General features: G+C 35.0%; 1 protein-coding gene across 3 annotated transcripts in view; it reads left to right on the top strand.

Annotated features, from left to right (window-relative positions):
* Positions 1-17,899, top strand: part of LOC107654332 (proteoglycan 4-like) — a 134,360-nt gene that overhangs the window by 110,136 nt on the left and 6,325 nt on the right. For 2 of the 3 annotated variants that reach the window (XM_016441372.1, XM_016441371.1), the window contains exon 4: positions 12,044-13,170. In XM_016441372.1, coding sequence (XP_016296858.1) covers positions 12,044-12,224 — 181 coding nt within the window. In that variant the 3' untranslated portion in view covers positions 12,225-13,170. Of the gene's footprint in view, positions 1-12,043; positions 13,171-17,899 lie in introns of those variants that run through there. The other variant, XR_001630321.1, reaches the window with a different exon arrangement.

The raw sequence follows: 17,899 nt of genomic DNA, 5'->3' as shown, positions 1-17,899 counted from the left end.
TTCAGCTGATTAAAAACTACCTTTTCAATAATCTTGCCTATAAAAGGAAGATTTGATATTGGTCTATAATTGCTCAGTATATTGTAGAGTAACTTATTATATGTGTAAATATCAATAACCCCTTTTCATGACCCATTTAAGGAAGGATAATTAGGGCCAGATTTAAAATAAAATAACACAGCCAACTCATTTAGCAACTATCGCAGCCATGTCAACTGCAAAATGGGTTAAAAAATGCTTTTGGTTGTTAAATAATGACAAAAGAGGGTTTGTGCTGGTAGTAAATCTGCTAGTTCTGCACTGTACTGTAAGTTGCAGAAAGGAATAAATAAAGATGCATCTGAAAGAAAGGTTGCTCCTCTAAGGGCTTGTATTTAGTGTGGGCAGGGGCGTCCCCATGGGTGCACTTGGCATTTTCATGCTCTACGGCTTTGCCTTTACTCAGCCGGGAGACAAACACCTCTGTCCTCACATACACACATACTCACACACACACTGTTTGCAACCTTGAAATCAAAAAGCCCTTTCAAGTGCAAAAGAATGCTCCTTTCCATCAGATAAGAGTGACATGAACAGATTTGCAGATTTCCATTTCAAAGCGGCAAAGTTTGTCCCGATAACCAGCTCTCCGGCGTGATCGCAGAGTTTACAAATCAGCTCCGAAGGCCAGATAACCAGCCACCGATGCAAAACAGACATGACTCCAGCAAAAGCCTCTGAGGGTTGAGGGGTTAAACAGGAGGCGTTGCTTGCATTGCTTTAGCCTCATTGGAATCGGTCGAGTTGCACAGGCTGATCAAACAGGGCCGAGCGAGTCGCGGTATCAGCAGAAAACACTGTACATCTTGTCCGACAGGCACTTGTCCTCAGATTTAGGCTGTGTTGTAAATACAATCGTAAATCTATAGATAAATGTGAGCGTTCGCTTACACAGTTTACAGATTTGCATGAGAGATTAGCACTAATCAGTCGTGGCTCTAACATGCAAACAATGCATTCATGCCAAGAAACCAAATGCAAATCCAAATGTTCAAGTGAAGTGCCTGCATTTATATCATATTAGAAATACATGCACTTATTATTTTTAATTAATGTCATGTACAAATTGCTTAACTTCTGAAGTGTAGAATCATTAAGATTTTGTCATGTTTTTGAAAGTCTCTTCTTAGCACTAATCAGTCGTGGCTCTAACATGCAAACAATGCATTCATGCCAAGAAACCAAATGCAAATCCAAATGTTCAAGTGAAGTGCCTGCATTTATATCATATTAGAAATACATGCCCTTATTATTTTTAATTAATGTCATGTACAAATTGCTTAACTTCTGAAGTGTAGAATCATTGAGATTTTGTCATGTTTTTGAAAGTCTCTTCTGCTCACCAAGGCTGCATTTATTTGATTAAAAATACAAATAACTGTTTTGTATGTGAATATATTTTAAAAGGTAATTTATTCCTGTGATGCAAAGATGAATTTTTAGCTGCTCAATTATTATTGGTTTTTATTTATTAATAATTGTTCTTATTATTATTATCAATGTTGAAACAGCAGTGAGCAATTTTCAGGATTCTTTGACGACTAGAAGTATTATTTCAGTGTATTTAAGATACTATTATAGTTTTTTATTAATATTTTGAATCAGCTTTTATATGTTCCATTGTCATTTTAATTTTAGTCATTTTATTATGTGGTTTTGTCATTTTTAGAATAGTTTTTATTATGTCTATATAGTTTTTATTTTGCATTTATATTTTTTATATTTTATTTCTCTATAGCCTTATTTTTATTCAAGCATATTAAAATGATTTCTGAAGGATCATGTTACACTGAAGACTGGAGTAATGATGCTGAAAATTCAGCTTTGATCACAGGAATAAATTACATTTTACAATAGATTCACATTTAAATTGTAATAATATTTCACAAAACACTACTGTATTTTTAATCAAATAAATTCAACCTGGGTGAGCAGCAGAGATTTCTTTCAAAAACATTAACAATCCTAATTTTCCAAACTATATAGTGTAGAATGTATACTGCAGAAATAGTAAAAGTGGTACGTTAGTTTGCTGTTCCAAACATAACCACGCATTCAATAACATGATTTTATAAAGATCTGTACAGGAAAAAATGCTGTATACACAGTGAATGTCTAATCTACCAGATACTGATATAAGCACATGAGCTTATAGTATGCAAATCATTGTACATGTAAGTAATTCAAAAATCACACGCTTTATCCTTATGCATACTATTTAGTGGCTGTTTTGAAATTCATGTTACATTTTCAGTATCTTTTCAACACATATTGTATCTGCACATACAGTGACTTGTTTACATGGGATTTAGCAGCACAAATGCTCAGTGCTGATATCAGTAATTCAGCTCTACCTGCTATCAAACGTACAGACACAGAGCTGGATCATGGACCTACGAAGCCCTGCACGTACTAAAATTAAATGAGTAATTTATGCTCTGCTGGGCAAATATGCTCTCCTAAAATTCCTGAGGAGAAATAAAAATAGAGGAGACATTTGTTGACATTCACAAAGAGTACTTGAAGTGAATGTGGATAGCAGCTCAGATCATTTTATTTATTTCGTTTTGGAAGAATATAATGACAATGATTTTAGAAGAATATGACAATTGTTGAGATTTATTGTAGAATGTAAAGTGAACGTGGGTAGCAGCTCAAATAATATTTATTTATTTAGTATATAATTACAAAATATCACAAACGATTATATAAGGACAATTATTTTTATTTTACTTTTAGAAGAATGAGGCAATTGTTAACGTTTGCTATGAGTATAGAGATATAAAGTAAATATGAATAGCAGCTAAAATAATATTTCTTTATTTATATATTTACTTATTTCATATAATTTTTTAGTCTTGGAAGAATATAACAATTATTTTATTTATTTTATTCTTAGAAGAATATAATACAATTGTTGATATGTAATAAAAAATACCAAGCTATAAAGTGAATATGAATAGCAGCTCAAATAAAATGTATTTACTTCATTTTATATGATTTTTTAGTCTTAGAAGAATGACATTTCTTTATTATAGTTTTAGTAGAATGTGAGTATAGAGCTATAAAGTTAATATGAGCAGCATCTCAAATAATATTTATTTATTTACTTAATTTTACTGAATTTTTTAGTTTTAGAAGAATATAATGACAATTATTTTATATATTAAAAGAATACAGTATGAGACAATTGTTGATGTTTACTAAGACTCTATAACGTGAATGTGGATAGCAGCTCAAATAATTTGTATTTAGTTTCATTTTTTAGTCTTAGAAGAATAGGATGACAATTATTTTATGTATTATACTTTTTAGATTTAGAAGAATATGAGACTGTTACGGAGGCGTGCGGATCCATGTGCAAGCTTTTATTAATAAACAGTCAAAAACACAGGCAGGGTCGAACAACAGCAAACAGGTATGGCACAGGCAAGACAAAAGAGCAATCCTAAACGGGCTTGAGTCAGACGACAGGAAACGTAATCCAGAGGGTTTGACAAGAGGGGTAATCTGTGAACGTGAGCATAAAGCCAGGCGAGGAGCAAACACAGTCCGAAACAGCAAGCAAAGGGTTAATCCAAGATACATGGCAAGAATCAGGAACCAGGAAAACAGGCAAGGCTATGACTATGACTAGACTATGAAAACTAGGGCAGGCTCCGTAAAGTAGCTATCAGCTCTCAAAGTGATAAACGCTAAACAATACTCGGCGTTGAATGGTGGTGTGAGACTGATTTATATGTGTTATTGGTAGCAGCTGTGTGTGATTGGTTTCAGGTGAGCTTGTGATTAGTGCAATGGAGCATGGGAAATGTAGTCCAGGGTGATGTGTAACAGTCTGTGTAGTGTGAGAGTCCATGTGGAGAGCGGGTGACCTCTGGTGGTGAGAGAACGGAAGTTTATAGATTCGCGACAGAGACAGAGTATAGAGCTATAATATCAACTCAGATCATATTTGTTATTTCATTTGATATAAGAATAATCTGATGAGAATTTTTTCAGAAATGGGCTTATATTGAGATCACTGACTTTGCAGCTTTTTGATACCTTGGTGGAGCACAGTTTGAGACATTATTGACATCTCCTCTGAAAATCTAGAAACGACTAAATAAAACAAACTATGCATCTACCTTCGCAATGTGAAGCGCAATCATTGTACATCGCTCTTGGTTGGCCTTGCAGAGGTGTCTTCCTAAACCGTAATTACAATGTCCAGTCTCTCTCACAGTCTGACAGTCTCACTCCACCCTTTCCAGTCTCACGTTGTGATCCATCTTCCATCTTCCAGACATCAGCCAGTTCTGTGAAGCTTCTGTACGGCCGAATCACATCCACACTCCATCGGGCTCCAGGAAAGTCTTTCATTATCTGCTCATTCTCTCAGAAATCTCATCCTGTCATTATTTCGAACTCTCCGTTTACACTTCTTACTTTACTTGGATTGCCTCAGTGGCCATGTTCAGAATGGAATACAATAGGTCGCATACTGTACAGTATGTAGGAACAGTGATACTGTAATATAATTGAGATACTATTAGAGTTTTTATTTATATTTTGAATAAGTTTTTATTTTTATATTTTCTTTGAATGTTAAAATTTTAGTTATTTTTTGTTTTTTTTGCAGAATGGAATACAATAGGTCGCATACTGTACAGTATGTAGGAACAGTGATACTGTAATATAATTGAGATACTATTAGAGTTTTTATTTATATTTTGAATAAGTTTTTATATTTTCTTTGAATTTTAAAATTTTAGTTATTTTTTGTTTTTTTTGTCTTTTTTATTGGTTTTAGTTTTAGTTTTTTTTTAATTAAATAATTGTGAAAATTACAAAAAAAAACATGAAATTATTAGCACATTAAGTACATTTAGTACATCAGGTTAAACTAAATAAAAATTAGAAATGTTGTCTTGGCAATTGTAGCTGAAATAAAATAGTTTAAGTTTTCTTTTATATTATTATATTATTTAAGTTAATGTTTATTTTATTTCAAGAAATGCAAATGCTTATTTATTTATTTATTTTAGTTAACTATAATAACCCTGTGTAGTATACTGCCTTTTATTTACTAACAGTATGTGAAAAAAATGCAATACAATAAAATATCAGACAGTGTTGTTGCATTGTTGTGAAAAGAAATATGTTTAATGCAATCAATTTGATCATTTCAAAATTATTTTGTTTATATAATTTACAAAAATATATATAATAATTTATTTATTAGTTTTTTTATGAATAATAATAATAACAATAATACATTTTAAAATATTTAACAATTTGTATATTTATTTTATTTAATAATATTTTGTTTTGTTAATAATATTATTTATTTTTTGTTTTGTTTTGTTTCTGCAAATGAACAGCAATTAAAAAAAAACTATCAAAATTTGAAATGTTTTAAATTTTAAAAATGTACTTTACATTTAGTAGGTCATTTGTGTATCCCATGCATACAGAAAATCACAGTGTGCAAGCTGCTTATTGAATGAAGGTTTACATTTAAAAAAGGATCCTCTATTAACTGTTTTCATTCAAATCATTTAATTCAAGTCAAAATATTATGTATCATCACTTAATCTTAAATACATTAATTTATACCAACAAAATACCTACAAATACTTCTTTAAGGTAACAATTGCACTTTTTACAGTGTGTGCAACTGTGCCATTCTGAACATCTCCATGGTTTTCATTTAGCTTTGGGTTACTTTCTGACATTTGCGATTTTTTACTGCATTTGATGTGTACTACACAAGTCAGTTCTGACACATGACGTCTGCATTTGACAGGCTGACATGATTGTGACATAATACTAAATGCACTTGTAATGTCTGTGCCGGGGAATTTAGACGTCAATCACTCCATACGACACCATCGGCTCATAAATATGCAGGGAAGTTATTTAACGCCCTTCAAGACTGCTAATGACTTTACAGGCTTCTATTCCATGGATTCTGGTTATAAAGATGATTTTTTTTCCCCCAGAGGAGCTCTGAGCTTCTTCCACTGATGCTTACGATGCTCTAAATTAGGACAAATCTCATTAATACTTCTTTACCAAATTCAGCCCACCCATATTAGCCCTATCCTCCCCATGGGTACGACTCCAACCCACACAGAGGCACGTAATTTGTTGCATAGCTGAAAAAGACACACTCTTCTTAAAAAGCTTAAAATAGAGGTTCTGTATCTTACGCCGCACTTACAAGAGCGTTGCCGTATTCAGGCAAGATGGTGTGAATGAAAGACTTTAGTGAGGGAAAGGGGTAGAAGAAGTAATATCGAGTTCAGGCACTAGTCCATCCATTCTCAGGACCAGAAGCGAAGTAATTAGGACTGCTGGGAGGGACAGAGCGCTACTCTCCTTCTCAGCAGGTATTTTTTTTCTGAAATGATTTATCTGGAAGGAGAAAATGCTGGAAGCACTACGCAGGGTTTGATTCTCTGGACCTGGAGCATCATGCATAAAACTTCACTTTGTTTCCATGCATATCAAAAGTTTGTGCAGAAATGGGAGAATATATGCATATGGATGAAAAGTACTAATATCAATATCCAATAGGTTGAAAATTGTGATCTCCCAGGTTGCAAAAATATGTTACGAATGTTTTGCTAACGTTCCCTTTTAGTTATGAAAACATAATTTCTGATGTTGTCTGAACATTCAATGTCATTTTTAAAAAATGATTTAACATTTCATCATTTTGCAAATATTATGGCAATGTTACTGTTGACAGTTCTCTGCACATTCTGAAATGAGTCGAAACATTAAAAAAATGTTAGATGAACATTCCTTCATCTCTGAGAAAAAAAAAAGACGCATAAATATTTTGAGAACATTATTAAAGACCATATATCTTTGAACAACATTCTGTTAATGTTACCGAGAAAAAAACAAAACAAAAAAAACGTTTCGATAACATACCCATTAAGTTATGATAATATTTCTGATTTTCTCTGAACATTCAAAATGTCCGTTTTTTATTTTAGTTATTTTCTTTTTCTTGGTTATGCAAACATTAAGGGAACATTCCATTTTATAATTTTGCAAACATTGATGGAACATGTTGAATGTTCTCTGAACATTCTGAAATTAGTAGAAACGTTTAAAAAATGTTAGACGAACATCCAACTAAAACATTTCTGAAAATAAAAAAAAAAACTATTTTGAGAACATTATTAAAGACCAGATAACAATCTATTAATGTTACTGGAAGAATGTTCTACTAACATACCCATGAAGTTATGAAAATGTTATTTCTAAGGTTTTCTGGACATTCATAATGTCCTATTTTTTAAATGTTTTAAAACGGTTTGTACGAACGCTAAGGGAACCTGCCTTTTTATCATTCTGCAAACATTATGGGAACGTTATTGTTGAATGTTCTCTAAAACATTTCCCCAAAAAAGTTCCATGAATTATGTATACATATATTGACAATATTATTATTAAAGACTTTGAACGACGTACCCATTAAGTTATGAAAATGTTATTTCTGATGTTCTTTGAACATTCAAAACATTCAGTTTTTTAAACATTTTAAAATGAACGTGTCATGAACGTTTCATTTTGTCATTTTGCAAACATTATGGGAGTGTTACTTTTGAATGTTCTCTGAATTTTATGAAATGATTAGTAAGATTTAAAAAATGTGAGATGGACGTCCAACTAAAACATAAAAAAAAAGTTCCATGAAGGATGTATAAATAATATTTTTGTGCTGATATTTTGAGTACATTATAGACTAGATAGCTTGCGTTACTGGACAAACGTTTGTTCATAACTTTGAGAGAACCTTACCAGACCATTTTGTGAACATTCCCTGTTAGCTGGGATTTTTCTGGGGCCTTGTTTTAAAGGTGGGGTAAGCGATTTTTCAAAAACGCTTTAGAAAACTCAATAAGAGAAACATACAAAATGTGCAGAGCGGGGGAACGCAAGGAGCCGCAACAGCTAAAGTCTGTCTAGTACACTGGACGCGACAAAGCGACCGTTGAAAATAATTTGGAATTTGTGTCAGTACGTCATGAACAGAACGCAGCAGCAGTTTTCTGTCAGGAATTTGTCATGTCGTGCCACGCCGTATCCAGTGTAGACCATAGATCTGTATATATATCTATGGTGTAGACCGCATCACTGATTATAATGAGTTCCATAGTATTTTGTCGCGCCGCGTCACTTACGTCCGGTGTAGACACGGTGTAACATTGGTTTTGCTTTGTTTCACAGAACTAATCTTTGCCTGGGTTGCGTACGTATTTGTGGGGCGAAGCTATCAAAATAGGGGCAAGACCCTTTTGGGGTAGGGGTGTGTTTGTTTTGGTGATTTCAAATGTCAACATTGGCTACCAGAAATCACTTACCCCACCTTTAAAACACTGATAATTCATTGCACAACTGTGAAAGAAACACATTCATGAAGAACCCAATTTCTCAATATGAAATGAAGTAACTAGTTGATTTATAGAAAATAAAGTGCTATTTATTTGCGTATGACAGACAGACATAAACCATTTCACTACCACCATTAAGAAAGATGAACTGTGCATTCTATAAATCTCCTTAAATTCAAACTAGTCTCACTGAAACAAAGCAGCACAAGTTAAAACACGCAGCACAAGTTAAAACACAATTAATCAAAAACAAACTCATGATTACAGCTCCTATTAAAAGTGTTGATTAGATCTACTCCTGTTTCTATTTACATTTTTTTTTTTTGTAACCAGTCACAGAAGTGTCTGTTGTGCTCATGCATACAATACTGAATCGCAGGTGTTTAAATCAGTCTTAAAGTCTATCAAAACGAGTACTAATCAGCGAGTTTTAAGCTGTTTTCTGTTCATGAATGCTGAAGCAACATCACCTGAGACTCAAAACAAAGCTTTAAAATGAAAGCGGAGAGTATTGTTGTGTTTTTGGAATTGTTCTGGATGGCACGATTGCATAAAATATTACTAAATATAAGTAGTACAACCATCAAGCTCCCACCGTATTCAGCAGTATTTGTTTCTGTCGTTCTCTTGCTCTGTCACATTGCTGTAAACATCCCGTTTCTGAGTGGTACCCAAGTTACCTTTCACTAAAAAATTGAGGACCAAATTAATTCCATCCACATGGTGAAATGAAAGTGCTCTCTGTGCATGAAAGCAAACTCATGCAGTCGATTTCATTTGTAAAACCAGCAACAACTGTAGCTGTAGAATTGCCTTTTGAATATGACAGATGAATTTTGTGCTTTTTGAAGTGTCCCTAACCTAGAAACTCCTGATGGCATGTCAACAGGACAGCTGGAATTTTTTATCATAATTTGGAACCAATCAAATAAGAATATTTTAAGAATGACATAAGACTGGAAAAAAAATATTCTTTTGAATATTGAGTATCTTTTAACTCTGCTTGTATTGTATTGAAACAATATATTGCTACATTCAATTTATTTGATGTCCTAAAGGAACATTTCATCCTATTTTAAAAGATAAAAGATCCTTTCTTCAAGATCTACTTTTTGTTTTGTTATATTGCAATCATACAAAACAAAATGGCGTGTGAAATATTCAAATTATATTTTCAAAATTTAATTGAGAAAAGGTAGAAACAGTTTTCACTCAGAAATTGCTAGTAAAGTTTACAATTAATTATAAAGAAATAACAAGTACCACAATTAACGAACTTTTGAAGCAGAAAAACTGAAATTGAATTTTCTTTTAAAACATACTACAATAATTTTATTTACAACTTCAAAATATATTTTTTGCAGTGCAATATGATTTTGTATTTTATCAAATTCATACACTGAAAAAAAGTTGGTTGAAAAAAAATTTTACTCAGAAATTTCTTGTAAATTTAACAATTACAAGAAACACCAAATGACACATTGAATTAAATGTGAAATTTTGAAGTATAAAAACTGAAATCGATTTTTCTTGTAAAACATAATCCAATAATCTCCAAAGTTTTATCTACAACTTAAAAAAAAAGGTGTTGAAACAATTTTCACTTCGAAATTTCTAGTAAATTTAACAAACAATTACAAGGAATGGCACGTAGCACTGAATTAAATGTGAATCTTTGAGTTTGTACAGTGCGATATGAATTATTTAGCATTTCTTTTGACTAGTGATTATCTTCATTAAACTGCTAAACCAAAAGAGTGTGCAAACATTCTGAATTCACATTTGTTTCTTATAAATCCTGATGTGTGTGCGTTTTGGGTGAGCACAGCATCTACATGCGGCCTTTGGTCTTTAAGCCAATGCAGAGAGACTGACTGCAAGGTAAGAGGTTGGTAGAGGGATTTTTTGAAGAGGTTTAAAAGTGGTATTGTTACGGAAAGCACATAGTGTTCCCTGTCTGTCTGACATCGGCGTTCTTGGGGGAATATCATAGGCGAAGTGTGTGAGTGCATTGGCACAGGAACTAAGGTAGCACTCGATGAAGGTAATTCTCTCTCTCTGCAATAAATTGAGAGCATATAAATATATATAAGAGGAACAATGATCTCATTAGTCGCATTTAGCATGAAGAGTTATGGCCGTGTTGTTCAGCAGCACTCCATCCGTACTCTGGGAAAGTTGCTTCGTGTCCACATCAGCGTTTGCCAGCTATCTGGGCCAGTGCATCATCAGCAACAATCCCAGCTGTCAGCTCTGAGCTGCCGACAAAATGCCAACGCCAAACCTTCATATACATGTATATGCGCCTTTATTTTTCCGCAGGCTGTAGCTATTTTGATGTCTTCTGTTGAAGGCTTTTCCCCCTACATTTCTAAAGGAATAGGCTAGTTCACACACACACAAAACAATTCTGTGATCATATACGTTTGTGCTGTAAATCACTTTCTTTACATTCACATTAGCATCATTTTCAACATTTTTGTGGACAGAAGTTTACAGCATTTCACCAGTGTTCCACGAAAATTAAAAAGCTTGAGGGTTTGAATGGTTGAAAGTGAAGAATTTAAAAGATAAATATTTAAATTGTAAGTTGTAATGTTAGTTGGTTCATATAAAGAGTGAACCCAAGTGTGAGCATCCTTAAAAATAACTTTTTTCAAGGACACAGAAGCATGGCAGTGGGTTCGCATTTCGTCACGCATTCTTGAAAGACAAAAAAGATTCGATAATTTATCAGTTTACATGTCATTTGAAAATATAATGTGTGTGTGTCTGATTTTAAAATGCATTCAATTAAAATAAAACAATAAGATATTAGATAATTGATCGGTTAACTTGCATGCCATGTGACCATTAACTGACATCAGAGAACAATGGACATGCAAATGTATCGTTAAATTATTGAAATATTAACTTAAAATCTCAGGGGGTATTTGCATGTAAATATTTCACATCTAAGAGTTTCAATCAACAAAAAGTTTGGGAGCCCTTGTCTAAGGGCCAGATTTACTAACAGCTTGCGCCAGCACAAACCCTCCTTTGGTATTGAAAAACTACTAGGATTTACTAAAGATATGCAGTGAAAAAATAAAGGCGTGAACAGTAATTTTTGCATTTGTAGAAGTTTTCCTTTCAGACGCAAAATTCATGGGGGGGGGGGGGTAGTATTGAAATGAATCATGCAGCATGATTTACAAAGGTTTGCACTAGTCAATTTACTGGTATTTGCGCCACTATTTACCGCCCAAAAAAAGCATGTCTTAAACCAGACGCTAATTTGCGCTGCTCTTGGTAGATTGCATTGGTCGTTATGAAAATGATCTGGCTGTGTCTGTTTTATTTAATGTGGGTATGGTCAGTAAATCAGCCCTGGAGCTTTCCACTCCCATCTGCGCTTTTATGGGATTGTGCTCTCATGCTAATTTGCCCTGTTTAGTAAATTTGGTCCTTTGGTAGTAAAATCCTTAACCCGAGAACAAAAATTCTAATGTTCAAAGCCAACATCAGATTTTAATCCGCATTCTTTCAATGCATTCTCAAAGCACATCACTGTATGATGCATTTTTTTTTTTGCCACAATAATAGCTGTAAGCATCTCTCTCTTTCAGTGTGGAGCATGACTTCCGGCTTCAGGAGGGTCAGGTGACGCGAGCGTGGAAGGTCCCGGAGCAGCAGGAGTCAGAGCAGAGCTCTCCTCAGCTGGTCTTTCCTCCTCCGCGCCAGCAGGACTCTCCACAGGCCCTCCAGACGGTCAAGAAGAGCCGCAGGAAGTGCTTCTGGTTCCTGTGAACTCTTTGATAGCAGGACGTGACATCATTAGTCAACAAAGACGGTTCTCCAACCACCTTTAAGCCTCTTCTCTTCCGGTCCTCTGGTTTAACTTGTTTAGAGGCACATCATCCGCTTGACGAGGAGCCTTTGTTTATTGTCTTTTTGAAAAACATCTTCTGTAATTTTCACACAAGGCGAATCAAGATTAATGTACGGCTGTTCGAGTTGATATTTCAGATTTATAGTCCATGGAAAGAATTTAAAATGTCCTTCAGTCTCAAAAATGTGTTTTGAATAATAATTCACCCAAAATCAAAATTCTGTCATTATGTCCTATTTTCATTGATCTGTTCCTTGAAAGTGACATAAGTGATTTCTTATGGAATTACAAGTTGAGTGTTTCTGATTGTTGACCAATCAGGAAAGCTCTCGAGCTGTCAATCATTTTGAGTGTTTATTTTTGTCGTTGGACTGCATCTATTTATTCTGCTTTGATTTTCCAGATTTATAGTTCATGGTGATAATTTATGTCTCAAAAACTGAGAACGGAGGGGAGAAGGGGCTTTTTGATGGTTCATGTACCTTTTGAGCCAATACTTACTACCTGAAAAGGGATGAACATCACAGCAGACAGTGATTGATGCACAGTGACAGCAGGAGACGGGACGTTAAGGACACATTAAAGAGAGAGAGATGAAAGAGGAATTACAGGTAAGAAATGGAAGCAAGATTACCGATTCATCATTTTGGAACAATGAGGGTCAAAACACCAGCTTTTATACTATGAAAATCTTTCAATGAATCAATTATTCCACGTGCTTAACGCCTTTATGTAGATCTAATAACTACACATGCGCGGCGATATTTAAGGCAGAGAAATTGGGGAGAAATTGAATTTAAGGAGTGTGTCATTTCATTATTTGTGAATGCTTAATTTCAGAATCCATTAAAAGCTCTATAAAATATTTTATTACACAAAAAACTGTGTCAGGTGCTGTTTATTTGTCTTTTGATCATGGAGTGTTCAATCACAGATGGATGCTTTCATTATTTTGCAGTTACAAAATAGTCTGAGGTGAGGAATTTTACGTACTAAAGGTGTGAAATAAAACGAACCTTAAATAATCATATTTGTTGTGTTTCTTTAGCTTATGAAGTTTATATTCATGAATACCTACAAGATAAAATATTTTATTTCGTGCCTGTAAACAGATCCACTCCGCTCTCCAGAGTCACGATCAGTATTTCTGTTAACCCAGATATAACGGGAAAAGTTTTTTTCTTTTTTTTTTTTTTTCTTTTGAAGTTACATAAATGTTAGGACAAAACTCTCAAAGTAAAAAAAATCTCAAAGTAATGTTTATGGAACGATCTTATAACTTTAGTAATATTTGATATACCTACTCATAACGTTGAGAGAAAACATTCTGAGATTGACATTCTTGTTATGTTATTTGTACTTGAACTTTCTAAGAAATATTATTGTAACCTTTAAATAACAATATAATCATGGACATTTTAACATTCTTAGAATATTAAAAAAAACCTTCAAATAACATTACATTTTGGGAAAACTAAAATGAGTAGAACGCTGTAAGAAACATCTTTTAAATTAAATAAAGTTATAACCACAGCAAGGAAACTGGATGTTCCCACAACATTTTAATTACCTAAATAAATAATCTTTGTAAAGTTATGTTCATTCTAGTGAATTGGTTCATCTCAAATGGTTTTCTCTCTTATATTTAGCTTTTGAAAAGTCCAGTGAATTGATTTGTTCAGACGATTCTTGTAAATTAACAGCTTTCAAAAAGATTCACTGATTTGAGTCACGGAGTAGCAGGTCTTTTTTGATTGTCTCAATTTATTGAAATTATATTACAATTTTTGTTGTTTTATTTAGTATAAATTTAACTGTTAAAGTTTGATGATGTCACCATATTTGGGTTCATTCATTCAAAACCCCTCACTGATATAATTATAAATAATATTTCCCTCTTAAGCAGCTTCAATGCAAGGAGATTTGTAATTAGCTTGTAGAGTATATACTTTTTCAAAAGAGCTGTTCTTTAACTCATTTATATGAGCAGTTTATGGCTCGAGAAGCTAGTTTTAAAGTAGCTGGGAACCGCAGATCTGCATCCAGTGCCGCAGGCATTACTATTAGACCCATTGAGGCAAATATTGTCTCATAAAAGCTAAAGAAATGGGTACACTTCAAATTAAACAAATGCAATAAAATGACATTTAAAAGCAGCCACAGAAAGGAGGTGCACCCTGTTAAGATTTCCATTTATTTCAAATATTATTAAATGAGGACTGATGGTATAAATGTTTATTTGATCTTTCAGTTTTGAAATGGCACATTAAACTTGGCACAGGCACTTTTAAAGTTGCCACTTTAGCTTTTTTCTCCTTTGAAGATGTTAAGCTCTGTACTTCAAAAAGCAGTTCTTGTGTTTGTCAGAGAAGCTCTGTGGTGGAACACAGGTGAGCGCAGCCAACTTCACTCATCCACTCCAGCTAAATTAAGTTCAATACTGGCCTGAGGCTGACGAAGACACTTCCACTGAACTCTACATGCTGGTGAGATCTGCTGGTAGATTTGAGTGGAAATGTTTTTGTCATGTATCAAGCTAAAACATCTCACAGAGTTCCTCCTCTGGCTGTAGAGCTCTTGGCAGAAATACATGCAGTACAAGATTCCTTCACTCTTTCTGTCCCGATAATCTGATGACCTATAATTAATGAGTGTGAACCTCTCAGTAATGTGTCAGTGGTTATTGGTTTAAATCCTGACCTCAGAACAGTGGGAAAAGATTAGCCAGCATCATTCCTACTAGGACATTTTCAAGTCTGCATCATATATGTCCTTATATGTGACCCTGCACCACAAAACCAATCTTAAGTGTCAATTTTTCAAAATTAAGATCAATGCATCAAATGAAAGCTGAATAAATAAGCTTTCCATTGATGTATGATTTGTTAGGATAGGACAATTTATGGCCGAGATACAACTATTTGAAAATCTGGAATCTGAGGGTGCAAAAAAATCAAAATATTGAGAAAATCGCCTTTAAAGTTGTCCAAATTAAGTCCTTAGCCATGCATATTACTAATCAAAATTGAAGTTTTGATATATTTACGGTAGGAAATTTACAAAAGATCTTCATAGAACATGATCTTTACTTAATATCCTAATGATTTTTGGCATAAAAGAAAAATCGATCATTTTGACCCATACAATGTTTTTTTGGCTATTGCTACAAATTTACCCGTGCGATTTATGATACATACATATGTTGGGTAAGGAAAAAAAAAAACTCGCATTTTTAAGAATGCATGAGTTATCATCATATTACAAGTTGAACAAATGAGTGATTTATTTTTAATTAATTTGATCTATTTATTAATCATTTTTTATTTATTTTTAATTTATGATTTTTTTATAATTACTGAATTATTTTACTGTGCCTTCAATATAGATTTTCACCTCACCCATCTTGTTAAATCTCTTTAACCAACAAAAACCTGCTCCTTAATGACATCATCTTCCAGGAAGTGACATCCTTTTGGTGGAAAAACAACAGCACAGTAAGTATTTGGTTAATTCTTTGACAGTTTTAGTTGGTTTGTGTAACTCTCAAACATCCATCCTGCATCAAAATACAGAAATCAGAGTGATGATATTGTGTAATCATGGTGGCTTGGGTTTGTCTTTTGCATATATTGTATAGACCTCTCTTTGCCCAACAACACACTAAGTTTTTATTCAATGCCAGTGAATGATTATCAAACAGAATGGATGATCCGACCACTAATAAAGAGCAAAGCAGGCGGTGTAAGATATTTTGTCACAGGCTGTCAGATCTTTGCATAGACATCTAAAAAAATCTGCAATAAAAGCTGGAATCGATTTTTTGCATTTCCATTAAAATTCACTTGAGTCAGATCTCTGGCATCATAAAAGCCAAGAATCTGAAAGAATCCTGCATATTTTAAAGAGGAATATAAAACCTTGTAGGGAGGCATTTTCGAGTGCATATTATACACCTCAAAAAATTATGTCTGCTGCTTGTTTAATTAAAATGAGAAAATGTGACTTAGCATTTTGACAGTTTTGTTGCTTTCAATCAAACCGAATATGTTGCAACTACAATAATTAATTTAGTTGCATTCATTTAAACCAGACAGTTCACAGAATGCTTTGCATGAAACAGGATCCAGAAAGTAAATGTTGAAAATAAGTTTTATGTTTTTGTGCAGTATTTGAAAAGAAGAATACATGTTAGTGTTTAATGTTCTGTAATGTGAGAATTTTTAAATGTTTTTTTGCTAATGAAAACTTAGTGTGTGCTAGCCATCCAGCTAACAAAAATAAGTTCTAAGGATGTTTTGCTAATGTACCTATTAAGTTATGAAAACGTTATTTCTGATATTCTCTGAACGAACAAAATGTCAAATTCCCCTTCAGGAACTCGAGCTGCGTCGAAACGCTACAGGGAATGCCTTCAGCGTGACCCCGCTCTGAATCACATGTGTAATCAGTCCAATGGACGGGCAAGACGTCACGGGCGGGGTGACGTAACGACCAGGAAGCTTAAAAGCATGTGCGGTGGAACTGGCGTCAGCTTTCTGTCATTCAGCAAGCGCTCTGTGTGTGTGTCACTCGCTAACTGTTTGTGAGTCTTATTTAGTGTTGTCTGTCCACTTATGTGTTGTGTTAGTGTTGTATAAGCTCCATTATGTCAAAGCTTCAGTCAAGAGAAGCTTTTGGGCGAGAGCAGGCAGCATTCAGGCTGTGTGTTCCTCCCTGCCTGTGCTAAATTCAGGTGGGGACACACACAGTTTGTGTTATGTCTGCTTGGGAGCAAAGCACGCAGAGTCAGCTCTCGAGGGAGCCGACTGCCCGCACTGCAAGCGTTTTGTTACTGCCTTGCTTCGCTCTCAGAAGGCTCTCTTTGAGGAGGGAGCCTTCACTAGCGTTTCCCGCGGTGAAACCTTGGTTCTTGGCTCAGGGCTCGGTGCTGGGAGCTCCTTGTCGCCGCGTAATGCTAGCGATGGACGCATCCCTCACCAGTTAAGGAGCGGTCATGAGTGGTCGCTCAGCCCGCGGTCTGTGGAGTGGCTGCCATCTCACGTGGCACTTCAACTGCCTGGAGATGCTGGCCGTGTTTCTAGCATTGAAACACTTTCTCCTAGACCTAAGAGGTCGCCCAGACCTAAGAGGTGCACACCGACGACACAGCGGCGATCTCTTATATTCTCGCTGAGAGCAGTTCACATTCCTGGGCTTCTCATTATGGGAGCAGACATCCTGTCGAGGCAGGGGCCGAGGCCCGGGGTACGAAGAGTTTTTAGCCAGACTCAGGTGGACCTGATCGCGACTCGAGAGACATCGCATTGTCCCCTCTGGTACTCTCTTACTCATCCAGCTCTACGGGGGCTGGATGCCATGGTACAGACGTGGATGATGCTTCGTCTGTACGCTTTTCCCCCGATCGCTCTGCTCCCGGGATTTCTGGAGAGAGTGTGCCGGAACGGGGTCCGTCTGCTGTAGCCCCATTCTGGCCGGGCCGAGTATGGTTCTCGGACCTGATTTCCCTTCTCGACGGCTCTCCATCGGGGATTCCCATCAGGAGGGACCTCCTTTCACAGGTGGATGGCACAATATTCCACCCCCGCCCGGTGCT

This window comes from Sinocyclocheilus anshuiensis, unplaced genomic scaffold (assembly GCF_001515605.1).
Source record: "Sinocyclocheilus anshuiensis isolate Anshui unplaced genomic scaffold, SAMN03320099.WGS_v1.1 scaffold163, whole genome shotgun sequence".
NCBI lineage: Eukaryota > Metazoa > Chordata > Actinopteri > Cypriniformes > Cyprinidae > Sinocyclocheilus > Sinocyclocheilus anshuiensis.
Note: the sequence above shows the minus strand (reverse complement) of the source record. Positions and strands in the feature narration are given on the sequence as shown.